This window comes from Penicillium manginii (assembly GCF_028828005.1).
Source record: "Penicillium manginii strain IBT 31320 chromosome Unknown utg000004l:1.0-7231830.0:1.0-7236170.0, whole genome shotgun sequence".
Lineage (NCBI taxonomy): Eukaryota > Fungi > Ascomycota > Eurotiomycetes > Eurotiales > Aspergillaceae > Penicillium > Penicillium manginii.
Genome location: NW_026643105.1, coordinates 3,133,475 through 3,160,013, shown reverse-complemented (window position 1 = coordinate 3,160,013; position 26,539 = coordinate 3,133,475). Strand labels below are relative to the sequence as shown.

The 26,539-nt window shown below is 50.8% G+C and overlaps 11 protein-coding genes across 11 annotated transcripts; 7 read left to right on the top strand and 4 right to left on the bottom strand.

Annotated features, from left to right (window-relative positions):
- Positions 1-120: 120 nt before the first annotated feature.
- N7533_004878 (Gfo/Idh/MocA family protein) lies at positions 121-1,509 on the top strand (the record flags this gene model as incomplete). The annotated part of the gene is made up of 4 exons (XM_057101528.1): positions 121-154; positions 221-241; positions 310-840; positions 932-1,509. The coding sequence occupies 4 exons, from the start codon at positions 121-123 to the stop codon at positions 1,507-1,509; spliced, it is 1,164 nt and encodes a 387-aa protein (XP_056961158.1).
- Positions 1,510-2,169: 660 nt separating this feature from the next.
- On the top strand, positions 2,170-4,811 carry N7533_004877 (putative microtubule binding protein HOOK3; the record flags this gene model as incomplete). The annotated part of the gene is made up of 6 exons (XM_057101527.1): positions 2,170-3,536; positions 3,588-3,648; positions 3,705-3,781; positions 3,836-3,948; positions 4,003-4,385; positions 4,443-4,811. The coding sequence occupies 6 exons, from the start codon at positions 2,170-2,172 to the stop codon at positions 4,809-4,811; spliced, it is 2,370 nt and encodes a 789-aa protein (XP_056961157.1).
- A 467-nt stretch (positions 4,812-5,278) lies between these two features.
- Positions 5,279-7,306, bottom strand: N7533_004876 (SAE2 C-terminal domain-containing protein; the record flags this gene model as incomplete). Its single annotated transcript, XM_057101526.1, has 1 exon — positions 5,279-7,306. One exon carries the CDS (start codon positions 7,304-7,306, stop codon positions 5,279-5,281), a length of 2,028 nt encoding a protein of 675 aa, XP_056961156.1.
- A 239-nt stretch (positions 7,307-7,545) lies between these two features.
- On the top strand, positions 7,546-9,366 carry N7533_004875 (WD domain protein; the record flags this gene model as incomplete). Its single annotated transcript, XM_057101525.1, has 3 exons — positions 7,546-7,712; positions 7,775-8,031; positions 8,069-9,366. 3 exons carry the CDS (start codon positions 7,546-7,548, stop codon positions 9,364-9,366), a joined length of 1,722 nt encoding a protein of 573 aa, XP_056961155.1.
- Positions 9,367-10,488: 1,122 nt separating this feature from the next.
- Positions 10,489-11,614, top strand: N7533_004874 (uncharacterized protein; the record flags this gene model as incomplete). Its single annotated transcript, XM_057101524.1, has 3 exons — positions 10,489-10,645; positions 10,984-11,412; positions 11,502-11,614. 3 exons carry the CDS (start codon positions 10,489-10,491, stop codon positions 11,612-11,614), a joined length of 699 nt encoding a protein of 232 aa, XP_056961154.1.
- Positions 11,615-12,182: 568 nt separating this feature from the next.
- On the bottom strand, positions 12,183-14,218 carry N7533_004873 (uncharacterized protein; the record flags this gene model as incomplete). Its single annotated transcript, XM_057101523.1, has 4 exons — positions 12,183-12,383; positions 12,444-13,247; positions 13,303-13,550; positions 14,011-14,218. The coding sequence occupies 4 exons, from the start codon at positions 14,216-14,218 to the stop codon at positions 12,183-12,185; spliced, it is 1,461 nt and encodes a 486-aa protein (XP_056961153.1).
- A 544-nt stretch (positions 14,219-14,762) lies between these two features.
- N7533_004872 (aldo/keto reductase) lies at positions 14,763-15,764 on the top strand (the record flags this gene model as incomplete). Its single annotated transcript, XM_057101522.1, has 2 exons — positions 14,763-14,819; positions 14,934-15,764. 2 exons carry the CDS (start codon positions 14,763-14,765, stop codon positions 15,762-15,764), a joined length of 888 nt encoding a protein of 295 aa, XP_056961152.1.
- Positions 15,765-16,548: 784 nt separating this feature from the next.
- N7533_004871 (uncharacterized protein) lies at positions 16,549-18,949 on the top strand (the record flags this gene model as incomplete). Its single annotated transcript, XM_057101521.1, has 2 exons — positions 16,549-17,362; positions 17,439-18,949. 2 exons carry the CDS (start codon positions 16,549-16,551, stop codon positions 18,947-18,949), a joined length of 2,325 nt encoding a protein of 774 aa, XP_056961151.1.
- A 633-nt stretch (positions 18,950-19,582) lies between these two features.
- N7533_004870 (uncharacterized protein) lies at positions 19,583-21,940 on the bottom strand (the record flags this gene model as incomplete). Its single annotated transcript, XM_057101520.1, has 2 exons — positions 19,583-21,867; positions 21,928-21,940. The coding sequence occupies 2 exons, from the start codon at positions 21,938-21,940 to the stop codon at positions 19,583-19,585; spliced, it is 2,298 nt and encodes a 765-aa protein (XP_056961150.1).
- Positions 21,941-22,464: 524 nt separating this feature from the next.
- On the top strand, positions 22,465-23,393 carry N7533_004869 (Rab family GTPase; the record flags this gene model as incomplete). Its single annotated transcript, XM_057101519.1, has 2 exons — positions 22,465-22,533; positions 22,620-23,393. The coding sequence occupies 2 exons, from the start codon at positions 22,465-22,467 to the stop codon at positions 23,391-23,393; spliced, it is 843 nt and encodes a 280-aa protein (XP_056961149.1).
- Positions 23,394-23,749: 356 nt separating this feature from the next.
- On the bottom strand, positions 23,750-26,198 carry pmt2 (uncharacterized protein; the record flags this gene model as incomplete). Its single annotated transcript, XM_057101518.1, has 4 exons — positions 23,750-24,393; positions 24,467-25,226; positions 25,299-25,851; positions 25,924-26,198. The coding sequence occupies 4 exons, from the start codon at positions 26,196-26,198 to the stop codon at positions 23,750-23,752; spliced, it is 2,232 nt and encodes a 743-aa protein (XP_056961148.1).
- Between the last annotated feature and the right edge of the window lie 341 nt (positions 26,199-26,539).

Genomic DNA, 26,539 nt, shown 5'->3' with positions numbered 1-26,539 from the left:
TCCTCCCCCACGTACCACATCCCAGACCCTGCAACCCATAAATATCTCCGAAACCCATACTCTGTATGACTTGAACACTTTCACCTACAAATAAACATCCAAACGTTCAATTCACACATCATGGCACCACACACCGTCCGATGGGGTATCCTGGGTACGTCGATATCATTTCTCTACCTGGGCAGTCCGAAAACAACCAGCTAACTCTTATTTCAAACAGCTACCGGCTGGATCGCAAGCAGTACATCTCCCCTCCACCCAACAATCGCGAAACCAAGCCATCATCTCATATAATCTAACCAATTCCAGCATTCGTCCGCGACCTCCTCCTCGACCCAACCGCCCGCGACGCCTCCGACGTATCCCACCAAATCGTCGCAGTAGCCTCCTCCTCCTCTACAACCAAAGCAGAGCAATTCATCTCAACCCTTAAAATCCCCTCCCCATGCAAGGCATATGCCTCCTACGAGGCCCTAGTCTCAGACCCAAACATCGACGTAATCTACGTCGCAACCCCGCACTCCCACCACTATCAAAACGTAATGCTAGCCCTAACGGCCGGCAAAAACGTCCTCTGCGAAAAAGCATTCACCGTCAACGCAGCCCAAACAAAGATCCTCATCGAAACCGCCCGCAAGAAGAACCTCTTCCTTATGGAGGCCGTCTGGACCCGCTACTTCCCGCTCAGCGTGCAGATTCGGGACCTGATCAAAGCTGGCGAGATCGGCGAGGTGCTGCGTACCGTAGCCGACACAAGTTTCAGCGACGACGTCGAGGTGCGATGGGGCACGGAACATCGCATGGTCAATCGTGATTTGGCCGGTGGTGCGCTTTTGGACCGTAAGTGGCGATTCAATTTGCTTTGCACAGCCGTCTATGCTTGTTTGGTATGGTATTGGGCTAAAACTAACTTGGTCGGCGTCGGTTCTAGTGGGCATATACTCCCTAACCTGGGTCTTCCAAACCCTCTACCACACTCTCCCCAAGGATCAGCGAAAGCCACCAACAGTCACCTCGCAGATAACACCCTACCACCTAACAGGCGCAGACGAAGCAACAACAATTCTACTAAATTTCCCAACCAGCACGCCCTCCAATGGCGCCCACCCGCGCCAATCGCACGGCGTCGCAATGACGAACCTCCGCGTCGCGGGCGACCCAGATGAGGAGGGGACCTCTGGCGCGAATATTCGTATCCAGGGTACGTTGGGCGAGATCCAGGTCTTTGGGAACCCGTTCCGACCCGTTCGATACCGGGTTATTCCCAAAAAGGGCGCTGGGAAGGGTCAGGTCCGCGATGTGGAGTGTGAGTTTCCGGCCGGTGGGCATGGGATGTATTGGGAGGCTGATGAAGTTGCTCGTTGTTTGAGGGATGGGAAGGTTGAGAGTGAGGGGATGCCTTGGGAGGAGAGTATTGCTATTATGGAGGTTATGGATGAGGTGAGGAGGCAGGGTGGGTTGAGTTATCCTGAGAAGATTGAGTCGGTTGAGTATCCGCTGCAGTTGTGATTGAGTTGGACTGGATAGAGATGATATTCGGAGATAATCTCTAGCTGATGATCGTATTGATTTAAGCTAGTTATAGAAGTACTTAGAGAAATGGGAATAGATTGATCCTATGGGTACTACTAAGTGGATACTAGTACTCCCTTTGGCTATCTGAGTCCTTAGTCCAGTATGGTGTCATGGGTATACCGAGACGAGATGATCGTGACATCGGACACCTAGCTAAGTAGGTATATACCTAGGTAGGTAGCTAACAGTAGTTACTAGTTCACTAAGTAACTACTAACTACTAGTAGTTTAACTACCCTACCTAGGTAATTAGGGAAATTACAACCACTAAGGTTCACTATGTGATTTAAACGTTCGTATTCAAGCAGCAAAGGGAGTCATAATTAGAGACCGATATTATAGAGAGAGTAATTCAAATAAAGATCTAGGAGACAGCGGCGTGGACGGTCTAGTATTTCATAATTTCGTCTTCCCTTTACGAACAATAGGAAACTCGGGGAGACGATCATCCCGCCGCTAGCGACGTTCTCGCCCCGAACGCGCCGCGCGTGGATCCCGCAACTTTCCCACACCTCTTCAACCCCTACGCATTGCTAGGAATGTTGTACCCGCATCCATTCCTTTCGAATTAATATTGATACCCAATCATCTGTCATGGCGTCTGAACACGCCGTGACCCAGGCCTTGTTGGAATGGATCAACAGCTTTTCCCTGGGGAAAACCCTCCGCGAAACAGAGGACCTGACAGACGGGGTTATCCTTTGGGAGATCCTCCAAGATATTGACCCGCAGTACTTCCTTGACGAGATCCCTGAGCGCGAGCCCGGCGACCACTGGGTCGCCAGGTGGCAGAATCTCAAGCACATCTACAAACTCCTATCCAACTACATTCGGCACCAGAACAACGACGCCATACCCCCTGGCCTTGACCCGTCGCCCGACCTCGAAGCCATTGCCGAGAAAGCATCAGCAAAGGAGACGAACAAGCTTTTGAAAATCCTCTTGATTGCTGCCATTTACTCGCCCAATGCCGCCACCTACGTCCAGACGCTGCAGGAACTCAGTACCCCAACACAAGAGGGTCTCAAGGAGATCATCCAGGAGGCACAAGATGGCGAACATGAACCTTTAGACGGGGTCGATGAGTTGAAGGAGGAATTGACCAAAGCCGACCACACGGGCGAACTGGAGCTCAAATTCGAGGAGCGCGTTGGGAAGGTCTTGGCGGAGAATGATCGCCTCACACAAGATAAAAAGGAGTTGAAGAAGGACCTCGGGGATATGCACAACCGCTTGGCCCGTTTGCAAGAGAACAATGATACCCTTCAAAACCGATTGGCTTCTACGGAGGACCGGCTAGTGACATTGAAATCCGGAAAGGGGGATCTCGGGTTCAACGCCAAGGCATTGGAGAGCAAGACACGCCAGCAGGATGATCTGATTGCATCCCAGGAGGCTAAGCTCTCTGCGGCGCAGGACGAAATCGATAGCCTTCTCATGACCGTGGAGTCATTAAAGGTCAAGAACCAACGCTATCAAAAGCTGCAGGATGATTACGATGAGCTCCGGACCGATCGAGACCAGCTAGCCCGCAAAGCAAATGCCGCCGAGAAATACCGACAGAAACTACAAGCCAGTCAGGACTTTGAAAAGGAGAACTCCACTCTAAAAAACCAGATCAAAGATCTTCAGCAACAACTGAAAGAGTCGGACTCGCAGCAAAGGTGGACATCGGAGCGTGATGTGGAGTTGGAAGAATATCGCAAGTTGCTACCCCAGCTCGAGCAGGAGTGCAATGAGATTCAAAATCTCAAGAAACAACTTGAATTCAACAACCACGCGCTCACCGAGCGTTTAGAAAGTGCTGATGAGCAGCATGAACGAGACGACGCCTTGATCAGTGAACTCCGTGAGCGTCTTGGCGAGCTGGAGGGTTTGCCTGGCACCTCGTCACCTGGATCCGACACACCGAAGATGCAAGGAACACTTCACAAAGACTTTGAGGCTATTGAATCTCAACTGTATGTTCATCATCTTCATATAACACCCGAAGGTGTGCTAATCTTGTGCAGCAAATCCGAGAATGATGAGTTGAAACGGGATTTGGAAGCATCGAAGCCGCCATCGACTAGTGTAGGTTTTCTACGCAAAACATGTCTTATGGTTCCGGACATGCTAACAATGACTAGCTCGGGGCACACTCAGAAGGATTCTCTGAAAGCTTTAATGCGTCTGTGCAACTTGCCCGTACCAACACTACACAAAGGTATGTCTGGTGATAATGGCATCTTATTCTTCATCTTACTAATGCCAGTTGCAGCGATGACTATTGGAAGTTATATGAGACTTATACCAGCAATCTCAAGAGGATTGCAGAGATTCAGGATTCCCTGGATACCACTAAGAAGGAACTGTCCGACGCACAAACCAACAGTAAGTCAACATGCTCCAAAATCACCCCCAAAGAACAATCTAATGAAGTTTCAGTTGGCCTTCTTGACTACGAAAGGAGCGATATGATCCGTGAACTGGAAGAACATAACTCAGCTGAGCTGACCAAGCTTCGCGGCGAATGGGGTTCTCTTTCTCAGAACGTGCACCACTTGGAAGCCGAGGTCGATGCCAGCCAGACCTTGGTGCGCGAAGTGTGCGCCGAGCGAGAGGATCTGCGTAAGATGCTCGAAGACAAGCAGAATGAGATCAGTGCCGAGGACCAGGAAGTCATGACTGAAATGCAGATGCTGCTGGGAGAGTTTGAGACCCACAATAGCGAGAACGGCGAGACGCCTCAGAAGTCAAGCTACGAGCTTCTGAAGCAGTGTGCCAGCGTATTAGAGAAGAATGTTGAGCGACTGGCTCAGCGCGCAGAGGTAAGTTTCCCAACGAAACGAACCGGTACTCGTGGCCACTTCCTAACATTTGAAAAGTATATTCAACAACAAAACGAACTCATCAAGTCTCTGCGCGAGCGGATGAAGAAATACGAAGAAAACTTCGACGACGGCATCCCCAAAGAGCGTGAAGTAAGCTTTTTAATATCCCTCTTTGTTTCTATTAACGAATCCCTCAGCCCAGCCCAAACCAGCGTGCTGACCATCCTTCTCTTCCAGATCGAACTCCAGAGAGTAATTGACGACCAGGCCCGTGAACTCAGCCTCGTGAGCTCGGCCTGGTATCACCTCCAGAGCCGATGGCAAAATAACAACATGACCGTCTCTCGTTTCCGTCACGGAGCAAATACGGCCGACCTCCGCGGTTGGCTGGCTAAGCAAAGAAGTGTCGTCGCTGGCCAGTAGTTAACCCTTGAGTCAAGTATACTGCAGGCCAGGCCACTTGAGTCGTCGAGTCACTCATATGCTCGTCGCTTCCGTTTCTGTTATTATTATTTTTCGATTATATCCCCTGCTAGATCCCCCCATATACCTTTCGAATTTTATGCTTGGGCATATAGAATGCGTCGTTGTTCGCGAACTATATTCAATGTACATTTTATCATTGAGGCTATCGCCTTGAGTCAATCGGATAAATTCTTGAGAATATCATACCTGACCCAGTCGTTGAACATCTGGGCTGATCCCCAGGAGTCTATGAACTCCGCGATAGGAAAGATAACTCTAATAAGGTATAGGACTACCTTTTAAAGTGGGGTATAAAGGGGACCCATTAAACAATCGCGCCTCTATGAACGTTAAGGGTCGTATGTAATAATAGACTGCTAGTGGGTATAATACATAATTAAAAAGAAGCATCCCCTCAGTTCATCTCACTCATCCGCCCAAGTCCAAAGACCCCCCGGCCGCATCGCCTCCCGATACCTCTCCTCGATCTTATCACGCTCCAAATTCCCTGCAGCCTCCCAGTCCGCCTCAAGCTCCTGTGTAGTCGGCATCTCAGTCCGCCAGAACCCCGGCGGCGTCCGTGCGCGCTGGTGAGCATGCCGGTGTTTGCCGTACTGGTTAGCGATAACGCGGGCCTTGGCTTCGATGAGTAGACGCTCGCGGTCCTGGGGACTGAGTCCTTCGAGACGATGCCGTTCTTCGCCTAGGTATTCTTCTAGTATTTGTTGGTTTTGCTGCTCTGCGTTGTTGGTGGGGAGGCCGCCCAGGCGAGCCATTGCGCGGAAGCGGTCTCCGCAGCAGCCGGGGCGTGTGCAGCCGGAGAGACATTTGCGGTCGTCTTTTTTGCGGACGACGGTGCTGTATGCGTAGTCCATTCCTTGGTTGCCGGCTGGGTTAATCTTGAAGTGGGATAGGTCTAGGCGGTGGAAGGGGAGGGATCGGTAGGGCTCGTCTTCGGGTCTGATTTCGGGGTATGATTGGGATTGGGATTGCGTTTGGTCGGGTTGAATTGGTGTTGATGGTTGGCGTTTTGAAGACCCTGCCTTATTTTGATTTCGATCTGAGCTTGAAGGAGTTGCCGCAGCGTGTGGAACTTGGGGCACTTCGGTATGGGATGGTGGTTCGGGTCTTTCGTGAGAATTTGCATTTGACAGAGCCACTGGGATGTTTTTCGAGGGTTGTTTCTTGGCTTGAGCTTGATTGTCAAGGTCCTCTTCACTGTCCTCCTCGGAGTCACAGATCTCGGTCTTCACTAGTGTGGCATGTTGACCTTTAACCTTCTGTTTTTTGTTGGCAGACTCTCTGTTCAATCGCCCACCTATTCTGGAATTCTCACCAACGGAGTTTAGCATCGGAGGAGTTTGCGTTTGAAGGGATCGACTGTCGTCCTCATGCCCTTGGTGTCCTTGGCGAGAGGCCACTCTCCGAGACTTTCGCTTGGTGGGCGTTTGGACAGTATGGCCAATTGCGTCTAGATCCTGGGTACTTGGGAAATGCTGACCAGGAGAATGGATGGAATTTCGTGGCGGGCTCGACGATATGGGCTCGTTCTTGACAACTCCAGCTCCAGAACTCTGGGGAATTGTCTCTTTGGGTTCAGAAGAGTTGGTAGACGTTACTATCCGTTTCCGTTTACGATTCTTGATGTCGGGCAAAGGAGGAAGGGTGTCAGAATTTCCTTCTGATGGTATTGAATCGACGCCATATTGGCTCTGTGCGAGGAGAACTCCTTCTGACTGGCTGTTATCTTCCGTCTTGACATGAACTCGTGTATCGGTTAAGGAAACCCCGGTTAGGTTAGGGCGGTTTGTTGTAGTAGAGGTCGAGGAAATGGAAGTTGCACGATTCATGAGACTTTCATTAGATGTCATGATTGTGGCACCTGCGGGACCTGCTGGAATATACGTCTTAGTTCCCTCATTCGAAGCCTGGGTTCTTCGAAATGTGACCGGTGCACCGTTGAGTATAAGTGTAAACTCGTTTCGTTCCAGTTGTCTGTCCCAGTGGCGTAGCTTTTTTTTATGCTGAAGGATCTTTGTCTTAAGACTGCCCCAGCCTTGAGAAAGCATTTGAAGGTTCGCATAGAGTGCTGAGTACTTCTTCGTGAGGATTTTCTTCAACTGCTCGACATTGTCATGGTCGATTGTGGCCCATACATGCTCCGGTGCAAACTCCTTCTCTAGGTGATTGAGTTGATTGGGGAGTTCCAAATCTTCAGGTTTGCTTTCAAAGTGGCACAGCTCCTCCTGGAGGGCGCTAATGTGTGATTGAAGCTCTTGGTTTCGATTTTCTGTAGCTTGTTGAGCCGCACTGGCAGCTGTGGCATTCCTTTCGGCTTCTTCTGTTCTTTTTTGGAGATTGGCATTTTGTAACTCCATATCTCGATAGGCGATATTGAATGATGCCTCACATGCCTCGGCGATGGAGGCATGGAGCTCCTTTAGAACCTCCATGAGGTGTTTATCTGATCAACAATGTTCATGTTCAAGTCCCCACTGACGCGTGCCTAGAATGGCAACGCGGGCAGTCACGTAATCCACGTGATTTCTTATCAAAGAGCCGATAAGGGGGGGCACTTGACGTAGCCCCGAGTTTCCCATAACGAAATGGGTGTTTCTCTGTATATCCTCTGTTTGTATTCTCCCCATCTCGTGAAGGAGACCATGCAAAGGAGTTTGTTAATCTGATCAGAATGTCAAAGCGTCGCAGAGGTGAGGAGGTCCAGTCCGATGCGCCTTTTTCAAAACGACGCCGAGACTCGACTGGTGGTCCCGTTGACCGCCTGTCTTCGTTGAGCAATGAGCTTTTGCTTCATATCTTGTCGTTTCTTCCAATTTCATCTCTCGGTGTTTGTCAAAGGTAAAGATTTTCGTCTTACTATAAAGTAGCAGTTTCAGAAAATATTAACCGTTCTATCTCAGATTATCCCGTCGTTTTAATGCTCTGAGCGGAGATTCGGAGATCTGGAAAAGACAATATTATACCCAATGGGTACGCCCTCGAGCTCGCCGCTTGGCAAGTGCTAGACGGGCTAGCTCGACCCTTCCAAATAAGACGGAATATTCCCCCAAAGTATCAACATGGCTAGGTCACGGTCATCTGGCTAGCAATGTAAACGGGAAGGCCACGAATTGGAAAGGCCAGTACCGTCTCCGACATAATTGGTCACGGGGAGTTTGTCGACTAAGCGAGGTCAAATTTCCCCCCTAGGCCAGATCCGCCCAATCTAGCCAAACTATGCGCGGGATTCGTCTTTACGGCGGACTCTGCACACGGTCTTCGGGTTTGGGCCGCAAAGGATCCGGCAATTTGCCTGGCAACGGCCCCGTTCTCGGAGCGGAATGAGTCTTCTAAGAGCTCTCCGACTGCTTTGGCTGTGTGTGACCTGCAAGAAGCACAAGAAGTCGTCGTGGGGTTCGAGGACGGACATTATAAACGTTATATCATGAATCCCGAAACGTCTCAGTTGGAGCTACGGTCTTCCCATGCGGGATCTAGTCAAGGGGCTATTACTGCGATGGCATTATCGTCGCCATATATCTTAATGGTGTCGCATGATAAGATATTGTCTTTGCACTGCCTCGATTCTGAGCAGCAAGATTCAGCGCAGCCGGGAGAAGTGTTCCATTCACAGGAACTTGCATCCCTGAAAGCAGACAATATGATTGCACCGATGACCCTTTGTCTTCGAAAGTCGACTTTTGAAATTGTGGCCACCATCGTGTATAGTTTCCTCCACATTGGATGTGGATGGTCCCTGGGTATACAGGAACTGCATTTTAGCAAAGATGGTCAGCAGCTTGAGTCCCGACTTACAAGCACTGTTGATTCACAATACGGCATCGGCCCATCACGAAATCTAGCACCATCTGTCCGGCGACGCCACTCTGCTACAGCTGATCCTGAGCCACTGGGACATTCAAGTGCTGAAACCCCAGCCCTGCCATCTATCTTGCATAAGCAACCGCCAACTTCGATGTCCTACTCTCATCCTTATTTACTCACCTCGCATGCGGACAATACGTTGACCATGTATTTGGTGGTTTCCAACTCCAGTGAATTGTTCGTGCGAGGAGGCCAGCGCCTTTGGGGCCACACATCTTCCGTTTCTACCGTACAGGTAACGAATCGTGGGAAAGCGATTTCTGTCGGCGCTCGAGGGGATGAAATCCGCATCTGGGAGCTTGAGATGGCCATTTCATCCCTGGGTACAAGTCGGCCGTTCAACGAAGAAAGCAGCATACAGGTTAATCCTGAACACGAACACAAAGAGGTAGTGGAAGGCCTGGGCCTGGACCTGCGTGATGACTACTATACATCTACACCGACACCGACAGTGAGGAGTCGTCGACGAGAGATCGGTGGGTTGGAGCTAGATTCAGATTCTGACAGGGCGCAAGAATCTCCCACGCTCGGCCTTCATGAATGTGTTGGATTTGACGAAGAGCGAGTTTTTCTCCTCCGAGAGAAGACCGTTGGTACACAGCTACTGGAATGCTACGATTTCACGTAGATGTACCGCGAATGTAGGAATTTTTGGAAAGTCTTGGCTTGGGGTGTGATTGGAGCCAACGTACCCATGCCATGACCTATGAATTTCTTTTTGGGCCTGCCCTTTGTTTTCATCCTCCAATTGCATCACATCATACGGTTGCCAATTTGGCTCATTTGATATGGGTCAAGGGGGAGCACCAACGCAGGTCCAGGATCGCCGGGTAGCACAAGGTACCCATTTTACCCATTTGGCTCCTCCACGAACTGGGGACCCTTGCGGTGTTCGTGTTCCCCTGGCTATAAAACCTACTCTGCCCCATATCATGGAGCTTTGCTGTTTAAAGTCCCCTCTGGACCTTCTATCTTGAAACCATCCCCACATCCGGACGTTGCCGAACATTTCTACATATCTCGAGGTGGCTTGGCATTTGGGCTATCCACCAGCTCTGGTAGGCAGATGGACTCATACTGATGACTATTATGTTGGCTAAAATAGCGCCCGGTTAGATAGGAAGGCATTTGCAATGACTGTGCACCTTCTGAGAAACCTATCGGGTGACCTACAAGTCATGACTTCATGGACATCAGCATCTTGCCGTTGGTCATGAAAAGATGCCTGCACCATGTCATACTGTGAAATCATATTCTATGAGATCCCGCTTGATTGGAATAAATCATCAGGGTCAAGATTGAACGTGGATGACGGAGCTCATCAACCGAGAAAACGGTGGCATGATGGGGGGAGTTCGGGAGGTCGTTAGATGCAGGACACCCAATCAAGACTGGTGGATTTCCCAAACATGAACAAATTGACAAACACAAAAAAAATAAGAAGAAGAAGAAGAAACACATCTGCTGTTTGTGTTCAATTGTCAGAGAAAGACATTCCTCTGAAACTCAAGCGGGTTGTGCCGAGCGAAACGAGCAAGACACTCTTCTTAATTGAGAGCGGGAAGTTTTCTCCTTCCCCCCCCGCACTACAAATTTCCTCGTTCCTCTCTTCCTCTTCTCACCCCTCCAACCACTCACATCACTCCTCATCACCAACCCATATACCCCCCCAAAACTCCGTCAAAATGGACCCCCGTGCCAACCGATCATGCTACAACTGTGCGTTTCTTCGTCCCCTCGAATACTTTATATGGCCTTGGTTGGAAGTGGCTCGCCTATGGCCCACAGTGGGATCGCTCACGAGATGTCCAATCTCTCGCGTGAAATCCTCACTGGAAGCTATGGCAGTCGTTTGAGCTTTCTCTCACTTTCCTCGTGTCATATCCTCCTGGCTTCAATGCCTGAGGGTATCCCCCGATCGCACCTTGATGTTTTTGACTGACTTTTTTTTTTCGCTTTCGTTAGGCGGTGACGCATCCCACCAGGTAAAGACATGCCTAATTTCCTGGTTTTGAACAGCAGCTTGGGAAAAAAAAAACAAAAGCTAGCTGGCTGTTTTGAAGCTAGGAGATGAATTACTCGGTCATTCCTCGAAGCTCAAGCTCACTGGTTTTCTCATCTTTAGGCCAAGGACTGCCCTAAGAAGGGAACCCCCACCTGGTAAGTGAATTCTGGTTGCTGGTTTATCTCCCCGCCAACCCCAGCCATATCGATGACAGTCCGAAAGCTAACATTTCTGGTATAGCTACAACTGCGGTGGCGAGGGCCACGTCAGTAAGTGATTCCGCGGAACCCATCAATCATCAACCGACCCCCGGTGGTCTCAGTGGTGCACGGCAGAAGCATCTAACATTCCTTTCTTCAGACCGTGACTGCCCCCAGCCCCCCAAGGAGCGTGCCTGCTACCGCTGCGGCATGACCGGCCACCTTTCCCGTGAGTGCCCCCAGGGCGGCCAGGGCGGTGCCCCCGGTGGCTTCGGTGGTGCCCCTGGTGGCCAGGAGTGCTACAAGTGCGGCCAGGTCGGACACATTGCTCGTAACTGCTCCCAAGGCGGTGGTTACGGTGGCGGCGGCTACGGTGGTGGCTACGGCCAGCGCCCCCAGACCTGCTACTCTTGCGGTGGATTCGGCCACATGGCCCGTGACTGCACCCAGGGACAGAAGTGCTACAACTGTTCGTATCCCCCCTCCCTTGCTCGGTGCAAAGACACTGTCTTTGTACGTCTTTGTTTCACTCAAACTAACCTCAATCCCACTATCTAGGCGGCGAGGTTGGCCACGTTTCCCGTGACTGCACCACCGAGGCTCGTGGCGAGCGCGTCTGCTACAAGTGCAAGCAGCCCGGCCACGTCCAGGCTGCCTGCCCCAACAACTAAAAAAAATTGATGCGGTGAATTGATGCGGTGTTTTTTCCTCCCTTTTCATCCCACTCTTGGTTGTGTGGGACCACTCCGATAATTTCTCTTTTTTTCTCTCTCCAAATTTCCAACGTTTCTTTGCATGCGATACGAATGATCTGACATGTCTATTTTCCCTGGGTTCTTTTTAACTTTGTATTATCACTCAACGGATTGAATCACGAACCATGGACTTTTTCTTCTTCGCATGTTTTTTCTCCAACCTGGCTGCTACTGCATTTATGCTTTATCTGATCTGATCTGATCTGGGATCTGGGTTTCAAATCTTTCCGTTTCTACGTCAACTACTAGCGGGCTCTTTCTCGCGCGGGGAAAGTAAAAAGTGAAGTGGAGTGCAACTGGCGATTTGGCTTGCAAGTGATGAATGGGTATGGGGTATGGGATTCTTTTTCTCTGTTCTGGGCGTCTTTACAGGAGATATTTAGGTGCATGGGGAAAATGCATATCGACTTGTCCAACGAAGCTTCGTCTTGTGTAGTCTAAATGGTAAAGAGAACGAATATTGTACTGAGTCCCATCTCGTCCCTCACGAGCTGCAGCTGCACATCATGGCTCTCTTGTACTTGGGCACGTCTCCGCAGAATCGCTCTTCCTCTGCAGCGTTGAGTCCCCATGAATCTTTGAACGGGTCGAGAGACATCTGCATCACCCGGTCCAAAATCTCACGGTCTCCTTTGCGCTCCACGCGCTCGATAACTTCGTCCAGGATCCAACCACGCGGCACAAACTAGTAAATCAAAAGGGTTAGTCCGTTTCATAGGCCAGCGTGAACAAATGATAAACTTACATTCGGATTAACAGCCTTCATAGCAGCCTGTCTTTCTGCATCATTGCCAGCACCCCAGTCCTCCAGCACTCGCGCCCGCCAGCTATCAAGCCACTTAGCAATACGAGCTCTAGCCGACTCATCCGTCTCACCCAGCCCGCCAAATCCATCAACGTGGTAGAAAACAGACGCAACTTCCTTCCGCTGCTCCTCAGTCTCCAACCCCGAAACAGACAGTCCCGAAAGCCGGCGGAAAAAGTGGTTGAAATCCAACTCCAGCGCCTCAAGCGTATCAAGCATTTCGGAAAACAGTTCCTGGAAATCAGACTCCTTGCCCGTCTTGAGTCCGAGCCGCTGGCCCATTAACCGCTTATACTCGTTCAGGAACACGGCCTTGAACTCCTCGCCGGCCTGCGAGATGATTGTTTCCGCGCGCGCGATGACCTCGGCTTCGATGTCGGCGCTGACGCCGTCTTTTACGAAGACTTCGTCGTCGACGCGGTTTCCCGCGCCGAGGAGTTCGCCCAGGGACTCGCCGAGTCGCACGAGGTTCCACCAGATTATGCTGGGCTGGTTCTTGTAGGAGTAGCGGAGCATGTGGTCGTCGTGGTTGGGCGTGTATGACGGGTCGAAATTATCCATGAAGGCGAAGGGGCCGTAGTCTAGCGAGAGACCGTAGATGGAGGTGTTGTCTGTGTTTAGGACGCCGTTCATGAATCCGTATGCCTGCCATGCGGCGACGGTTTTGGCATTGCGCCGGACGATTTCGCGGTATAGGCGGGCGAAGCGGTTGGAGTCGACGTCTTGGATTGTTTGGGTCGTTTGCTGTGGGATGCCGCGTGGGGGGGTTGTCGATTTCTGGGCCTGTTTGGCCTTCGACGATGGGGAAGGCAGAGGGGAGCTTTTCCCAGCCTCCGAAGACTTCTTCTGCGATGTAGGTTGATAGTTGGCGGATTAGGTCGCGCTCGCCTCGGACGCGGAGGAGGTCGAATGTTCCGATTCGGAGCCAGCTTTCGGCGAAGCGGGCCACGATTGCGCCGGGTTCTAGGCGCTCTCGTAGGACTTTTGATTTGGGGAGGAGGGTTAGGGATAGGGCTCTTGTTGTTGGTATGCCGAGGGCGTTCAGGGCTGAAGGTTGTTAATAGTTTGCGCTTGCAATTTGGAAAATGTCCCTAGGTTTGAAGTACCTTCAGAAACGACGTATTCTCGGATGCTTGATCGAAGGACGGCCTTGCCGTCTGCGAATCGGGAATAGGGCGTCCTTCCTGCTCCTTTCAGCTGTAACTCGTAGCGAGTGTTTGTCTCGGGGTTGGTGCTTTCAAAGAGACTGATTGCACGCTGTCCAGGAAATGTTAGCCAGGATCTCTGTGGAAGATAAAAGAACCACAATATCAACGTACTCCATCTCCCAATTGTCCCGCCCACGAACCACTGGAAAGAAAAGTGTCAGTCTCGAGTAATCATTCCAGTGACAGAATTTGTTTCCATGTGTACTGTACTTACAATTGCCACCCTATATTCATTCATTCATTCATGTTAGTGGGATCTCATTAAATGTATAGACTATCGCCAAAACAGGGAAACTCACCACCGTAGCACTGTGCCCAGGGATAGACACCGCCGCTCTCCTCAGTCCAAGAGATCGAATTGCCTGCAACTAATTGCTGCAACTCAGCAGTCTTCTCCTCTCCAGCCTTCAATCCCAGATCCTTCAGGGCTCTGGAACTCACGCCGAGCAACTCCGGCGTCTCAGCGGGTTCCGGACGAACGTAGGTAAACAAAGCGCCCCTAACCATCCGAGGACCTAGGGGTCTCCCGAGGCGCCTTGTGCGAGGCCTCTGGTGTTTCGAAAGCCGGATCAGCCGGTAGCTTCGAAGTAAAGACATTTGATTTTGGCAGGTCGGCTAAGGAAACCCCGACGCCGCTGCCTGTTGAGAGATGCGAGACCATTTGGTTTAACCGGTTCCGAGTCCGGGTTGATGGCAAAGGACGATGAAGAGCTTGGGACATATATCGATGTGCCGGGGAAAAGCGGAGTGCGCGAATCGAGAGCATATAGGATTGTGTGTAGTATCCCCCAAGATGCTGGACCTGGAGATAGCTGGATATATGTCGGTCTTAAAGAAAAAAAGGACCGGGAGTTGAAGTGACATCACATTAATAATAACAGCCAAGTCGACCGAGTCTGGGCCGCGCGGGGATCGGCTTGGGAAAACTGGGGAACTTGCGGAATCTACGGCATAACTTGCAAATATCCCCCACTCTCCGCCTCTTTCTTTTTCTCTTTCTCTCCTACGATCTACTGGTTACGTGAATTGGAAGACATTATCTATCGCAGCCATGACTAACCGAGATATTCCAACATTGAAGCTGAATGACGGTAGCTCGATCCCTATCGTGAGTTGAATATACTCCAACACAACACAACACACTAAACCTCTTCCCCTCACTACCCCTCCTCCTTAACGTCCTCCTCTCGAACCCCTCCGAGTCTAATTATCGCATATATAGCTTGGATATGGAACTGGCACTGCATGGTACAAGACTGCTGGCGACACCAGCATCAATCGCGAGCTAGTTGACTCTGCAAAAAGCGCCGTGAAGCTCGGATTAAATCATCTCGACGGAGCCGAGGTCTATCGAACCGAAGAAGAATTAGGTCAAGCTATCCAAGAGTCCGGCGTACCCCGAGATCAACTATTCATCACCACAAAAGTGAACCATGCTCGCATCGGAGACATTTCCACAGCAATTGATGATAGCTTAAAGAAGCTCCAGCTCGACCATGTGGACCTGTACTTGATCCACGCACCCTTTACCGCGAAGAACGAGGCCGAGCTTCAGGCGGCATGGACTGCTATGGAGCAAATCAAAGCGTCAGGAAAAGCTCGTTCTATTGGTGTGTCCAATTTCCTGCAAAGCCACCTCGAGACGATTTTGAAGACTGCCAAGGTCATTCCCGTCGTCAATCAGATTGAATACCATCCATACCTTCAGCATGGGGACCTGGTGCCCTGGCAGGAGAGCAAGGGAATCAAGACGGTCAGCTACTCTGGTCTTGTACCCATCACTCGTGTGCCCGGTGGTCCTCTGGATCCGCTTCTATCGGGCTTGGCGAAGAAGTATGCTGTCAATGAGTCTGAGATCTTACTGCGTTGGACTCTGGATCAGGGATACGTGTCGATCACTACTAGCAGCAAGGAGTCTCGGCTGGCGGGCTATCTACGCGCGTTGACATTCAAGCTGACCCCTGAAGAAGTCAAGGAAATCTCTGAGCTGGGTCAGCAGAAACACTATCGTGCATACTGGCGAGAGAAATTTGCGGATGATGACCGGTCGTAACTTCAATGCGATCAAGTTTAGAATACTATCATCATAGAATATCATCCCAGCGTGCCTTTACACTCAATGATTAAATTTGAAGCCCAGAGTCTTGGTCTTGTAAGCTTGTTAATAGATTTCGAGTAGTGTTCATTCAGATAGAAATGGTTACTTCTCAAATAGACCCCCCCCCCTTGGTGTCTTATAAATCCTTTGTTGCTTGCGTGATAGCCGACCGAAGATGATCCACCCTTTCCCTCTTGGTCTAATATCATTCACAAGAAATGGGTTTAAAGGTGAATGAAAATGTATTTAAATAAGCTATAGCATAGGATACCAACTAGTAGCAAGTGCAGTGCCAGTCAGTAGCTATACTATTTCACTATCAAGTCCCAAAAGCGGCGAGGCGGGCAGCCCCGAAAAGGGAACCCCGGACGGAATCCCCATCTCTTTCCATTTCCATCTCGACTTTCGACCTTCATTCACCTTTACTCCCCCCCGTCCAACCCTCCCCAAACACACCTCGGTTATTTCCTCTCCTCTCCCCCACTGCGAGACTCTTACTAGAGACTACGCGCTCTAAGATGCCCTGAGGTGATCTTCCTCCGAGGCCCGCATGCTATTTACCCGCCTCTCCTCGATGTTTTGACCCGCATTCGATTCCATCCTAAGCGCATGCGACTCGCCGACTCGCGTGGCCACCCTCCCTTCTGGCAATTTCAGCTCATCGTGTCCTCCTCTACAAGCACAACTCAATCCTAATCGATGGTGAAATATAAGCAAATCGCAAACTCCGCAGATTGCGATGTCGGTGAACGACCTACCCCCCTCTGCGGACCCAACGATATCCCATACCAATCAGCCATATGCATCTGATCTCGAAGATCTCGACAATCGACTAAAGCGCCTATCGGAGGACGTTTTTCCTCTTCACCCTTACCTTCTCACTCTACCGACGAATGCCCCATTTCGTCTGGGCTCCCGTTCCGCGAACAATTGGGCTGTTGGACATGACCGGCCGTTCACCTCGGACGAACAGCAGCTTCAGTATATGACCTTCTTGACACACGACAGCGGCGATTCTTTGCTTTTGGCTGTTGGCGATTGGTCGGACGAGTCTGGACGCATGATGGCCGATCGTCCTAGGATCACAACCACAACCGAGAATTCTCGAGACGCAGTCTCCAAGAAGAAAATCAGCCTGAAAGATTACAATACTCAGAAAGTCACTAGCACCTCCGTCGCCACACCTACACCTCCACCTCCGGAAAATCACAGTCGAGAGCGCCCAGCACACGCGAATAAACGCGAAGGGGGAGCTAAGGCGCGCGCGACAACTCCAACCCCAGACCTCTCGATCTCGAGCGACAAGCTTGAAACAAGATCAATTCCTACAAAACCACTATCGCAACACCGATCACTATCACCCACTAAGGATTCGCATTTCTCTAAGAAACGGCCTTCGGCGTCACACGCAGATTTCACCTCAAACTCACACCCACGATCATCAAAGGGCTCGGAAACAATGCACTCCCCAAAAAAGCCGCGACTCTCCCCCGAGAAGGACCAGCGCAGCGACAACCCCCCCAACGAAGTCTTCGCGCTCTCCACGGCTTCCTGTACTTTTATCGCCTACTCTGCCACCTACCTCTGGTCCACGACTTCCCCGGTTACTGTCTCCAACCTTGCCGCCAGACATTGAGAAAGAGCTGGCTAAGATTGGCGGGCACTCTCCTGTCCGTCATACTTCCCCGAAACGCGAAAATGCTGCGATAAGGACAAAACGCAATGATGAGACTCAAAATAAGACCCCCATATCGACATACGTGAACAGCAGCAATTCGAGTCAGCAAGGCGGAGGCGGTCGTGCAGGTCCATCACTCAAAGACAAAGACGCGGTTGCGCCCAATCCACCAAGGCGCATTGTGACTCTCAAGTATGGGAAGTCAAATCGGAAGCTTGTCGAAGGCCTTCTTAAGTTTGCTGGGAAAAAGAAAGCTTATCCGACGAATTCTACACCTAGCGCGGACACGGATCCCGATGATGTCTCCCACCCTCACGCTGAAAGGAGGAGAGAAGACCCCAGCCAATTGCGCAATAGTGTCTCGTCCAAAAAGATCAAGACCAAGGCTAGACACGAAGCTGACGAGACCGTCGGCTCTAACTCTGCTGCTGGTCGAGCCCGAGAGCGAGATGCCAAGGTGTCCATCGACAAACCTACCACCCCAGCATTCCATCCACCAACCCACGACCGAACCAAACAAAACACACTGACGCCAGTCAAGGACCTCAAGGGCATGGTGTCCCGCCATGGCGAACCAGGTGATGGCGACGGCAAAACACCAATCAACCTGACAAACAAGCGATACTCCACGGACCTGGGAGTGAAAGGATCGCCCTCGCAGCCAGAAAGCCGATCTCGCGACAGCGATCGTCGCGCCTGGCGAGATGAGTTCCAAAAATTCAGCGGTATCGGTCGAGAATTGAAACACGCCTCAGAGCGTTATACAGCCATGACAGGACCTTCAATTGAGGACGAGAAATTATCCGTCGTCACCGCTATCGAAGCAATCCTGTCCTTTATACTTGCATTCCTCGCTGATAACCAGTGCAAGTCCCTTGCGCGACAAGGCGGTGATTCCTCATCGTGGGTCTCTATCCTGGCTTATTGGCGCGTGGTCAGGAAAAAGAGCGTTGCATATCCGGTATTACATGGGCTCTCTTTACTTCTTGGCGCTGTATCGTACGAGGCTATACATGCGTTGGATCTTGAACGTCTTGCTCTCAGTCCGTTACCAGGAGAACACACCCCGGCCCCTACACCTGGTGCCGGCGGCGGTGATAGTACTAGTCATGCTACCCCGGCCCCGCCAGACGACTACAAGAAAGCGTGGGAAAAGATCTCTGAACTGAGAAATCGCCTTCCGGAGTGTTATCGGGAGTCCCAGAAACTTTGGCTGGAAGGATCCAGGAGTCTCTCTGAAGATGTTCTCGGTCAAGAGTTTCCCAATACCTGGTCACGACGATCGCATAATTTTGCTGAACGAGGCAGGATACCTCTACGAGCTGGTGAATATGCCGGTGACTATTTCCTCCCTCTTGGGGGAATCACTCAGCCTATTGAGATTGTGCGGTTTAGTTGGTCGATTCTTCATGAATGGTGCGAGCAGGAGGGCATTCATTGGAATGAACGGCTCGTTCTTTGAGTTTTGGAATAAGACCAACCAACGTCGCCACCTTCACTTCCACATGACGTTTTCTCCTCTCCTCTCCTCTCCTCTCCTCTACTCTTGCCCGACTTCCCCTGACTGAGGCGTGGGTAGTTGATGTAATTGGCCATGCGGCGTTTCCAGATTTCTTCTTAGTTGAGTTTTGCTTTGCTTTTTGTCTTCATGATACCATACCACAAGCGCTGGAATTTCAATTCCGATTTCAATTCATCGGGTGTACTTATTAAGATATTTGAGACGGCACGATTGATATGAAATATCGATGTCTAAACAATTAACTTGGATTCTTTCCATGCCTAGCGTAGTGAAGAGAAGTGAGGATGAACTTGAAGGATCATGATATCAAATGCCATCGCCACCAGTTCTGGCTGCGGCTGCGACTGCTGCTGCTAGGACCAAACGCCCCTGTTTAATCCGCTCCAACCAGTACACCAACAAGCAATGGGGGATACGAGGGCAAAAAAAAAGAGAATCAGTGAAACAAAGACAAAAATGGCTCGGGAGAAAAGAAAAAAGTCACAAGAACAAGAATAAAGAAAATCGCTCAGTAACAGGGATGAAATGAGGAAATAGACCCAATCTGACTAGACTAGACCAGCCTAGTCTAGCCTAAACTTCATGGTAATCATACTCAGGTCGAGCGCCATGGTCTTGGTCACTGAAAAGCCACCCCGCCTCACGACAGTAGCGTGCTTCTCGACCGTATATGCCCACTTCACTCGCCCAGCAGATAACCGATGCATCAACGATGTCGGCAATGACACTTTCGATCGAGCCTAGAATACTCCACCCGATCGTTCCGGCGATTAGGCCCACCACGTAAGCGTATAAACTGCCCCGTATCGTGCCGGCTGTGCTGGAGCTGGACATCGTTAGGTTTCGCGCTGTTGTGACCCAGCCGCCGAAGCCGAGAGCTAGGGACATCATGAAGCGCGTGGCGTGCAGGATCAATTTCGAAAGGCGGTATGAGAGTAATGATGTCGAGCCTGCGCTAGAGCGAGGTGAGGGGGAATATGAGCTGGGATGTAGAGATGTTGTGGCTGCTGAGGGAGCTAGTATAGTCATTTGGCTTAGGCCGCGCGAGGACGCGGATAAGGGTTGGGAGTGAATTGCCGCGTATGTGAGGGAAAGCGGGTTTGTCAGATACGTTATTGGTGTTGGGATGAGTGAGTAGGCGAAAAGGCCCAGAAGTGAGGAGAGACGGTTGGGTAGCAGGAGTAGAGGGAGTCGAACTAGTAGTCCGAGCAGCCGAGACAGACAGATGGTCCCGAATAGGGTTGTGGTCGCGTGCGTGACCGCCGCCTGAACGATTTGTCTCGAAGAAGGCGCTGGCTTCGCTAGACGGTGGAAGTACCATTGGCTCACGGTTGCTGCTGTGACGGAACGTTGAATACCTGCGATAACACCAATCGACCAAAGGTAGAATATGACAAAATATACACCCAGCCACCAGCTGCCTAGATCGATTATGAAGGATTTGGGAGCTGCTAGATGGCCGCCGAGGAATACGCGAGTGAACATGAGCATCCAGATCCAGGTCCAGCAAACCACACAAACGAGAACAGCCAGACCTAGCGCAAGGAGTTCGGGGTTTGCGGCCAAAATTCGACATGAGAATTCGAGGATGCCGATTGCTTTGCCGATTGATCGGCGACCTCGGAGGACGTTGTAGGTCCACAGGCTAGCCATCAGAAATGGGACTAGGGAGCCCCAGCGCATAACCTTGTCTTGGAGACTTGTGCCATGCCATGAACCTTTGAAGCTCGAGATGAATGGGTACAGGGAGAAGGAGAAGAGGATGACAGGCACTGCGACGATAATTACGTGGACTAAGAGCCGCACGTAGGTTCGAAGAAGAGCTAGCCAGATGAGTGATACAAAAACCGCGACGAGAGTATAGATGCCAAGAAGAAAGAATGACTTGTGTAATGTCAAGTAAATAGTGTCACCCCATTTGGATTTGTCTCCGGGTGGAGTGGATGTGTGCAAGTAGACAAGAAAGGCGGTGGCAAACACACTAGCCATGGCAATCAGAAATAATTGACCCCAAAAGGGATCATGCAATGAAGCTTCTGATGCGAGAGGTGAGTTTGGCCCGGGCGAGGAGCCCGTCGAGCTCGAGCTCGGTGGCCTCGAACCATCCGATGGGAGAGCCTTGAGGTGCGAGGGGGGCGATTGCGATACAGCTGTAGTCGCAGTGTAGTCAAACGGGCTTTCGATCAACGAGGGCTGTTCTCGGAACCTTTGGATTGGAGGGTCGCCGCCAGCGATGACTTCGGATGGAGACTGATCACCGCTTCCACCTTGTCGGAATGAATCCTCCAGCCCAACATCAACCAGGTTTCCTCTAGCTTTACCGCTAGACCCCGTACTGCTTTCTATCCTCTCGGGTACAGTTTCGATACGAGAATGGTGAGTACCGGGCATTCCTTTCTCGCCACGCCATGAGCTCTTGATCCCTTTACCATTGCCGGGCCGATTGTCGTAGGAAGGGTTGCCGCTGGCCCCGTCCAACTCAACCGAATTTGTCGAATCTTCGTCCGTTTGCGAAGACTCCTTTAGGTGGCTATCGCCAAAATGTCGCCTTGATCGTTGCAAGGCATAAAAGTCGGCTATTTCCCGCTCACGCTCGGTCTCGTCATCTTCCTCCCGAAATTCATCCGTAGCGCTGTAGAACAAAGGAGCCGGTTGGGCAGAAGCGCGGGAGGTAAATGGAAAATTTGAAATTTGGGACGCTCCAGGTCGGTATGGATCGCCAGTTCTCAAAAAGGAGCGAGAGGACGGATTTCGAGAGTGACTCTGGCGTTGATTTGGGTAGGCTCGCCCGGTTCGTTGAAGGTCGTCCGGGCGAGATGCTACTCTCGACTGTGACTGGGCAAGAAAGCGTGACGCATCTGAAGACAGTGATAGTTAGCCAGCGGCAAGTATACTGTGATAGTTGAACTTATACATACATTCTGAGAACATGGCCCACTAGTGTGAAAGATCAAGTGGAGATAGAGATGGAGATGGAGATGGAGAGAGTGTGGGAGATAAGAGGAGAAGCTGCACCAGCTGTTGAGATGCACTAGGCATAGGAAGTGAAGTAGAAAATATCCAGGTAAGTCTACTTCACCAGTAGCAGTAAGGGTCAAGACCGATCAACCGATCAAAGGTCATTCACACAGGTGATGCAAGAGAAAGCAACACTTCCCGTCATCTCGTCATTCAGTCTAATCGGCTGATCCGCCCAAGTGATAGATGACTAAGCCCGATAGCTCTATCTAACGCTAGTACCCTCCTAGGCTATGGTAACTGGTTGCGACTCTCTCTTCACATCTCTTCCACAATAACACTTTGGCATTCGACACTTCTGTATCATTAAGGATACCTTTATCCTTGAGTATTATCACTCTTTGTCATATGATCGGATGATCACTGCTCACCCTTAGTCTGTCGCTACACCCGACAGCTACAACACCTCCCCCATCTCCACTTCGGAACTCCTCTCCATGTCACAGCCATGGGACTATATCGCTAAGCTTGTCTGCATCGGTGACTCTGGCACCGGCAAATCTAGTGTATGTGTTTCTCTTCCATGGCAGATTTCTTTCCTGCTCCCTATTCCCTACCCCCCCAGCGCTAAACTAACCCATAAGTCTTACAGCTTACCATCCGCCTTTGCGAGGGCCGCTTCTCCCCATCACACGATGTCACAATAGGCGTGGAATTCGGCTCGCGGATCGTTCCCGTCGGTCCACCAGCCTCACTAGAACTAGGCATCGATGAACTAGCCTCAGACCCAAACAACCCCAATCCTCCGGGCGATGACGAAACCGCCAACGCCAACGCCGGCCTCCCCAGTCCTCCGCGCAAACCCCAAACCCCACCCATCCAGAAGCGCATGAAACTCTCCTTGTGGGATACTGCCGGCCAGGAAACATACAAGTCCATCACGCGGTCCTATTTCCGCGGCGCATCGGGCGCACTGCTCGTCTTTGACATATCCAGGCGTTCAACTTTCATATCGTGTACACAGTGGTTACAGGATTTGCGTCAGATCGCCGAGGAGGGTATTGTTGTTATTCTCGTGGGCAATAAAATGGATCTGGCGGGGCAGGCGCAAACTTCTGCATCAACGGCAAACCAGAGACAGGTCACTCAGCACGAAGCTGAGGAATGGTGCCGATTGAATAACGTAACACGTTACGTGGAAACGAGTGCCAAGTCAGGCGATGGTGTGGAGCGTGCGTTCTTGGAAGTTGCCGAGCGGATTTATCGCAATATTGAAGTTGGAAAATATGATCTGAATGATCGGCGCAGTGGTGTGAAGGGCTTTGGTGCGTCGGGTGGCAAAAATACCGGCGTGCCACGGACGGTTACCTTGGGTATGGATGATGCGATGCGTAAAGGTAATGGCTGGAGTGGAGGTTGTTGCTAGATGCGCATTACCGTTTCTGCGACACTGAAAACATCCATGGATATAGTGCACCGATGGAACAAGCTAGGTCTATAAACTCCTGACGAGCACATCAGGTTATGCTAGTATTAGTAGATTGGATCCTGGAGCTACAGGACAGGATTCCCCATCACAATTAGCTAATGTAATTAATTTTGAGAACTCGACTTCATTCTACATCACAACCACAATTAAAATGAGTGGTTTGTTAATCTTAAAACAAGAACAGAATCTGGACACCTATTACATTCATGTGCTGCATGCTAAGATGCAGATGCAAAACAAACCCGAGCTTCACAAATCAAGAAGCCTCCAAGTTAATATTCAATTTGCTCTGCTCAGTTCGAAATTTTCCAGCCTGGGAGCCAGCGCAGGTGGGCCCACTGTGAGTTAGAGCCCTCCATTCCGAAAACAATCGCGCGGAAATGGACAAAGAGACCAACGATGACGACATAGAGAACGGTATACACAATAGCGGCAAGCTTGACATTAATTCGTCGGGTAACCCAATCAACACAGAATCCGAAGCAAATGATGGCATAGTAGAGTGCCGGGTAATAGTGGTGAACGTAGGTCACTCGGGCCATGATGATAAATGGCAGGTAGTGCAGGACCCAGCCAATAGCGGGGTATAAACCGGAGTAGTGGATGAGGTCGATATCGGCTTGGCTGAGATCATTGTAACCTCTCTGCCAGCGTAGAAGATACCAGATAAAAAGCAAGCCGAATCCAACAATACCCGCGGAACTTCCCCAGTAGACGAGCGGGTTACCTAGAAGGTAGTACTTCACGACGCTGTCGTCCCAGGAGCACATTCGGAGGCCGACGTTCAGAATTGGCCATTGCCAGAATTTGGAGGCAAGGTCGTCTTGCTTATCGGGATCGGGAACGAGGGCATTGTTCGATGTCATCATTGCGACGTTCAGGTGGATGAAGTCCTTGAGGAAAGGAGACTTGTAAGAACCGGGGTCACCGGGGGGCACTATCAATCAATAATTAGCAAATTTCCCTCGGTGCCATCTTGTGTCCCCTGGAAATCAAAAGGTATGACTTACAACGCTCGTTGGTGTGTGACTCCACGTTCCAGTGGGTGTAGACATCACCAGGCTTGTTCTCCTTAACACAGGTAGTTTCGATTTGCTTGAAACCCCACTGAGGCAAGTTCACATTGCCAGCGCGTAGATAGCAGCCCAGCGCAGGATGACGAAGGCGGAAAGCAGTAGTGAGTGTTCGGATCTTAGAGCGGTCCCTAGACGCAACATCATCCACCACTTCAACCTGCCAGTGGTCCTTGTCATCTCCAATGGTGGTGTTTCCGTAGCAAGAAACTTCGTGATGTGACTTCGAAACAGGTGCGGGGATTGCGTGGGAGTGCAGGTTGCGGCCAGTTTGTCCGTGGATAAGGCGAATCAGGTCTCCATCACCAATGAACTTCAGGTCAGCCGTAGCGTCGTACTCCGCTTCGTTGCGGTTCGGGTAGATAAACCAGTCGTTGTTGGAATCTTTGTGATGATAGCAGGTGACCTGTTGTTGGTTCGAACCCTCGGGGTAAGTCTGGACGTGTGAGTGAAGGAGACCACCGCCGTATCCCATGTTCTTAAGAGTAACTCGAGAACCGTGTGCTATTTCCAGAGGGCTGTCTCTGCCGACCTCGGTGCCGCGTAGATTGGCCTGGAACAAGGAACTCATTTGAGCATCGCCGGGGCCACTGTTAGCGAGAACGAGGAAGTGGAGATAGAAAGAGAACATGTATACAAGGATTGGAATGACAATTAAGCCTCCCACCCGAGCAACAACATGCTTTGCGAGCACAGTCTAAAAATAGAGCGATTAGAGACGATCTTTTTTGGTGAACCGAGGCTCGATTGAAACTCGGAATATACTCACTTGGGGGATCTTCAAATCACCGAATTTATTCCACAGATCCTCGATGGTGTAAAGGCCAACAATTGCAGTGCAAAAGAAGCCAACCCACTTCACGCTACAAACGCAGCCGATACTCAGGCCCGTCAGACATAGCCACACATACCACTCCAGGGTGAAACTCGAGCGTTGTAGGCGGTGGAATTTCGCCCAGCACATCGTCGTTGTGAAGGTGAAGCAGAGAAGCATCGAGTCGAGGAGAATGAAGCGGGAGATAGTCGCATATGAATTCTCGAACAGGACCATGAGGGCGATCAGCCAAACAGTGGCGCGACGGAAATTCAATTCACGGGCGGTATAGTAGGCCAATGGCACACAGACGATGCCAAATGCAGCATTGAAGGCTCGCATAAAAGTGAAGTTGACATCTTCGGGGTATTTCTCGCCGGATTTGAATTCGAAGGATCCGTTATATCCAGCCAGATAGCCCGAAAGGCCAACTAGCATCTTTCCGAGGGGTGGGTGGACATCGAAGTAAAATTCGCGCTTCAAGTAGTGAGAACCGAATTTTCCGAAACTAAAAACAGAGCAGTCAGGTAAATGACAATGTTCCAGGTCAATGTCAGTTTAGGGATAGATGTATTCTTACTGAGCTTCGTCCCAGGTGACAATGTTGGAGCGACCGATGCGATACAGTCGGGTGAAGAGCGCAAGAGCGGTTAGGACAATCGGGGCAATGATCGGTTCCCAACGAGCCAGGACATGCAAAAACGATGGCGACTGGCCAGCCTTGCTCTTCTTCGTGTCTATCTCCGGCACGTTTAGAACAGGGGTCTGGGGTCTTCCAGCTCCTGTGACATTTCGGAAACGTAAGTCGGCATTATTTTGAGCTCCCGTACTGGTAGCAGTATCCATTGCTGCCATGTTGTGTTAGGCCCAAGCCTAAATTGGATAGATTGATGGGAATGGTAGGGTAAGGGGGGGGGGGGTCGAGGGGACCGAGTGGTTCGAAATGAGCGACAGGAAAGGCTTCAAAAAACCATAGTGGCCGGAGAGGCCGTAGAAAGAGAAGAGTTAGAAAAGAGTCACTAGATAGAATAGTAACTAATAAAAAAGACAAAGGGGAAGGAAGAAGGAAAAAAGTGAAGGGAGAGTAAGAATGAAAAAGGTGGAAGCTCTGAGGTGGCCAGATCGATAAACACGACAGGAAGGAACGGGGCCGTTTCCGCTTTAGCCCCATCGAGGGGGGGGCCGTTTTCAGCAAA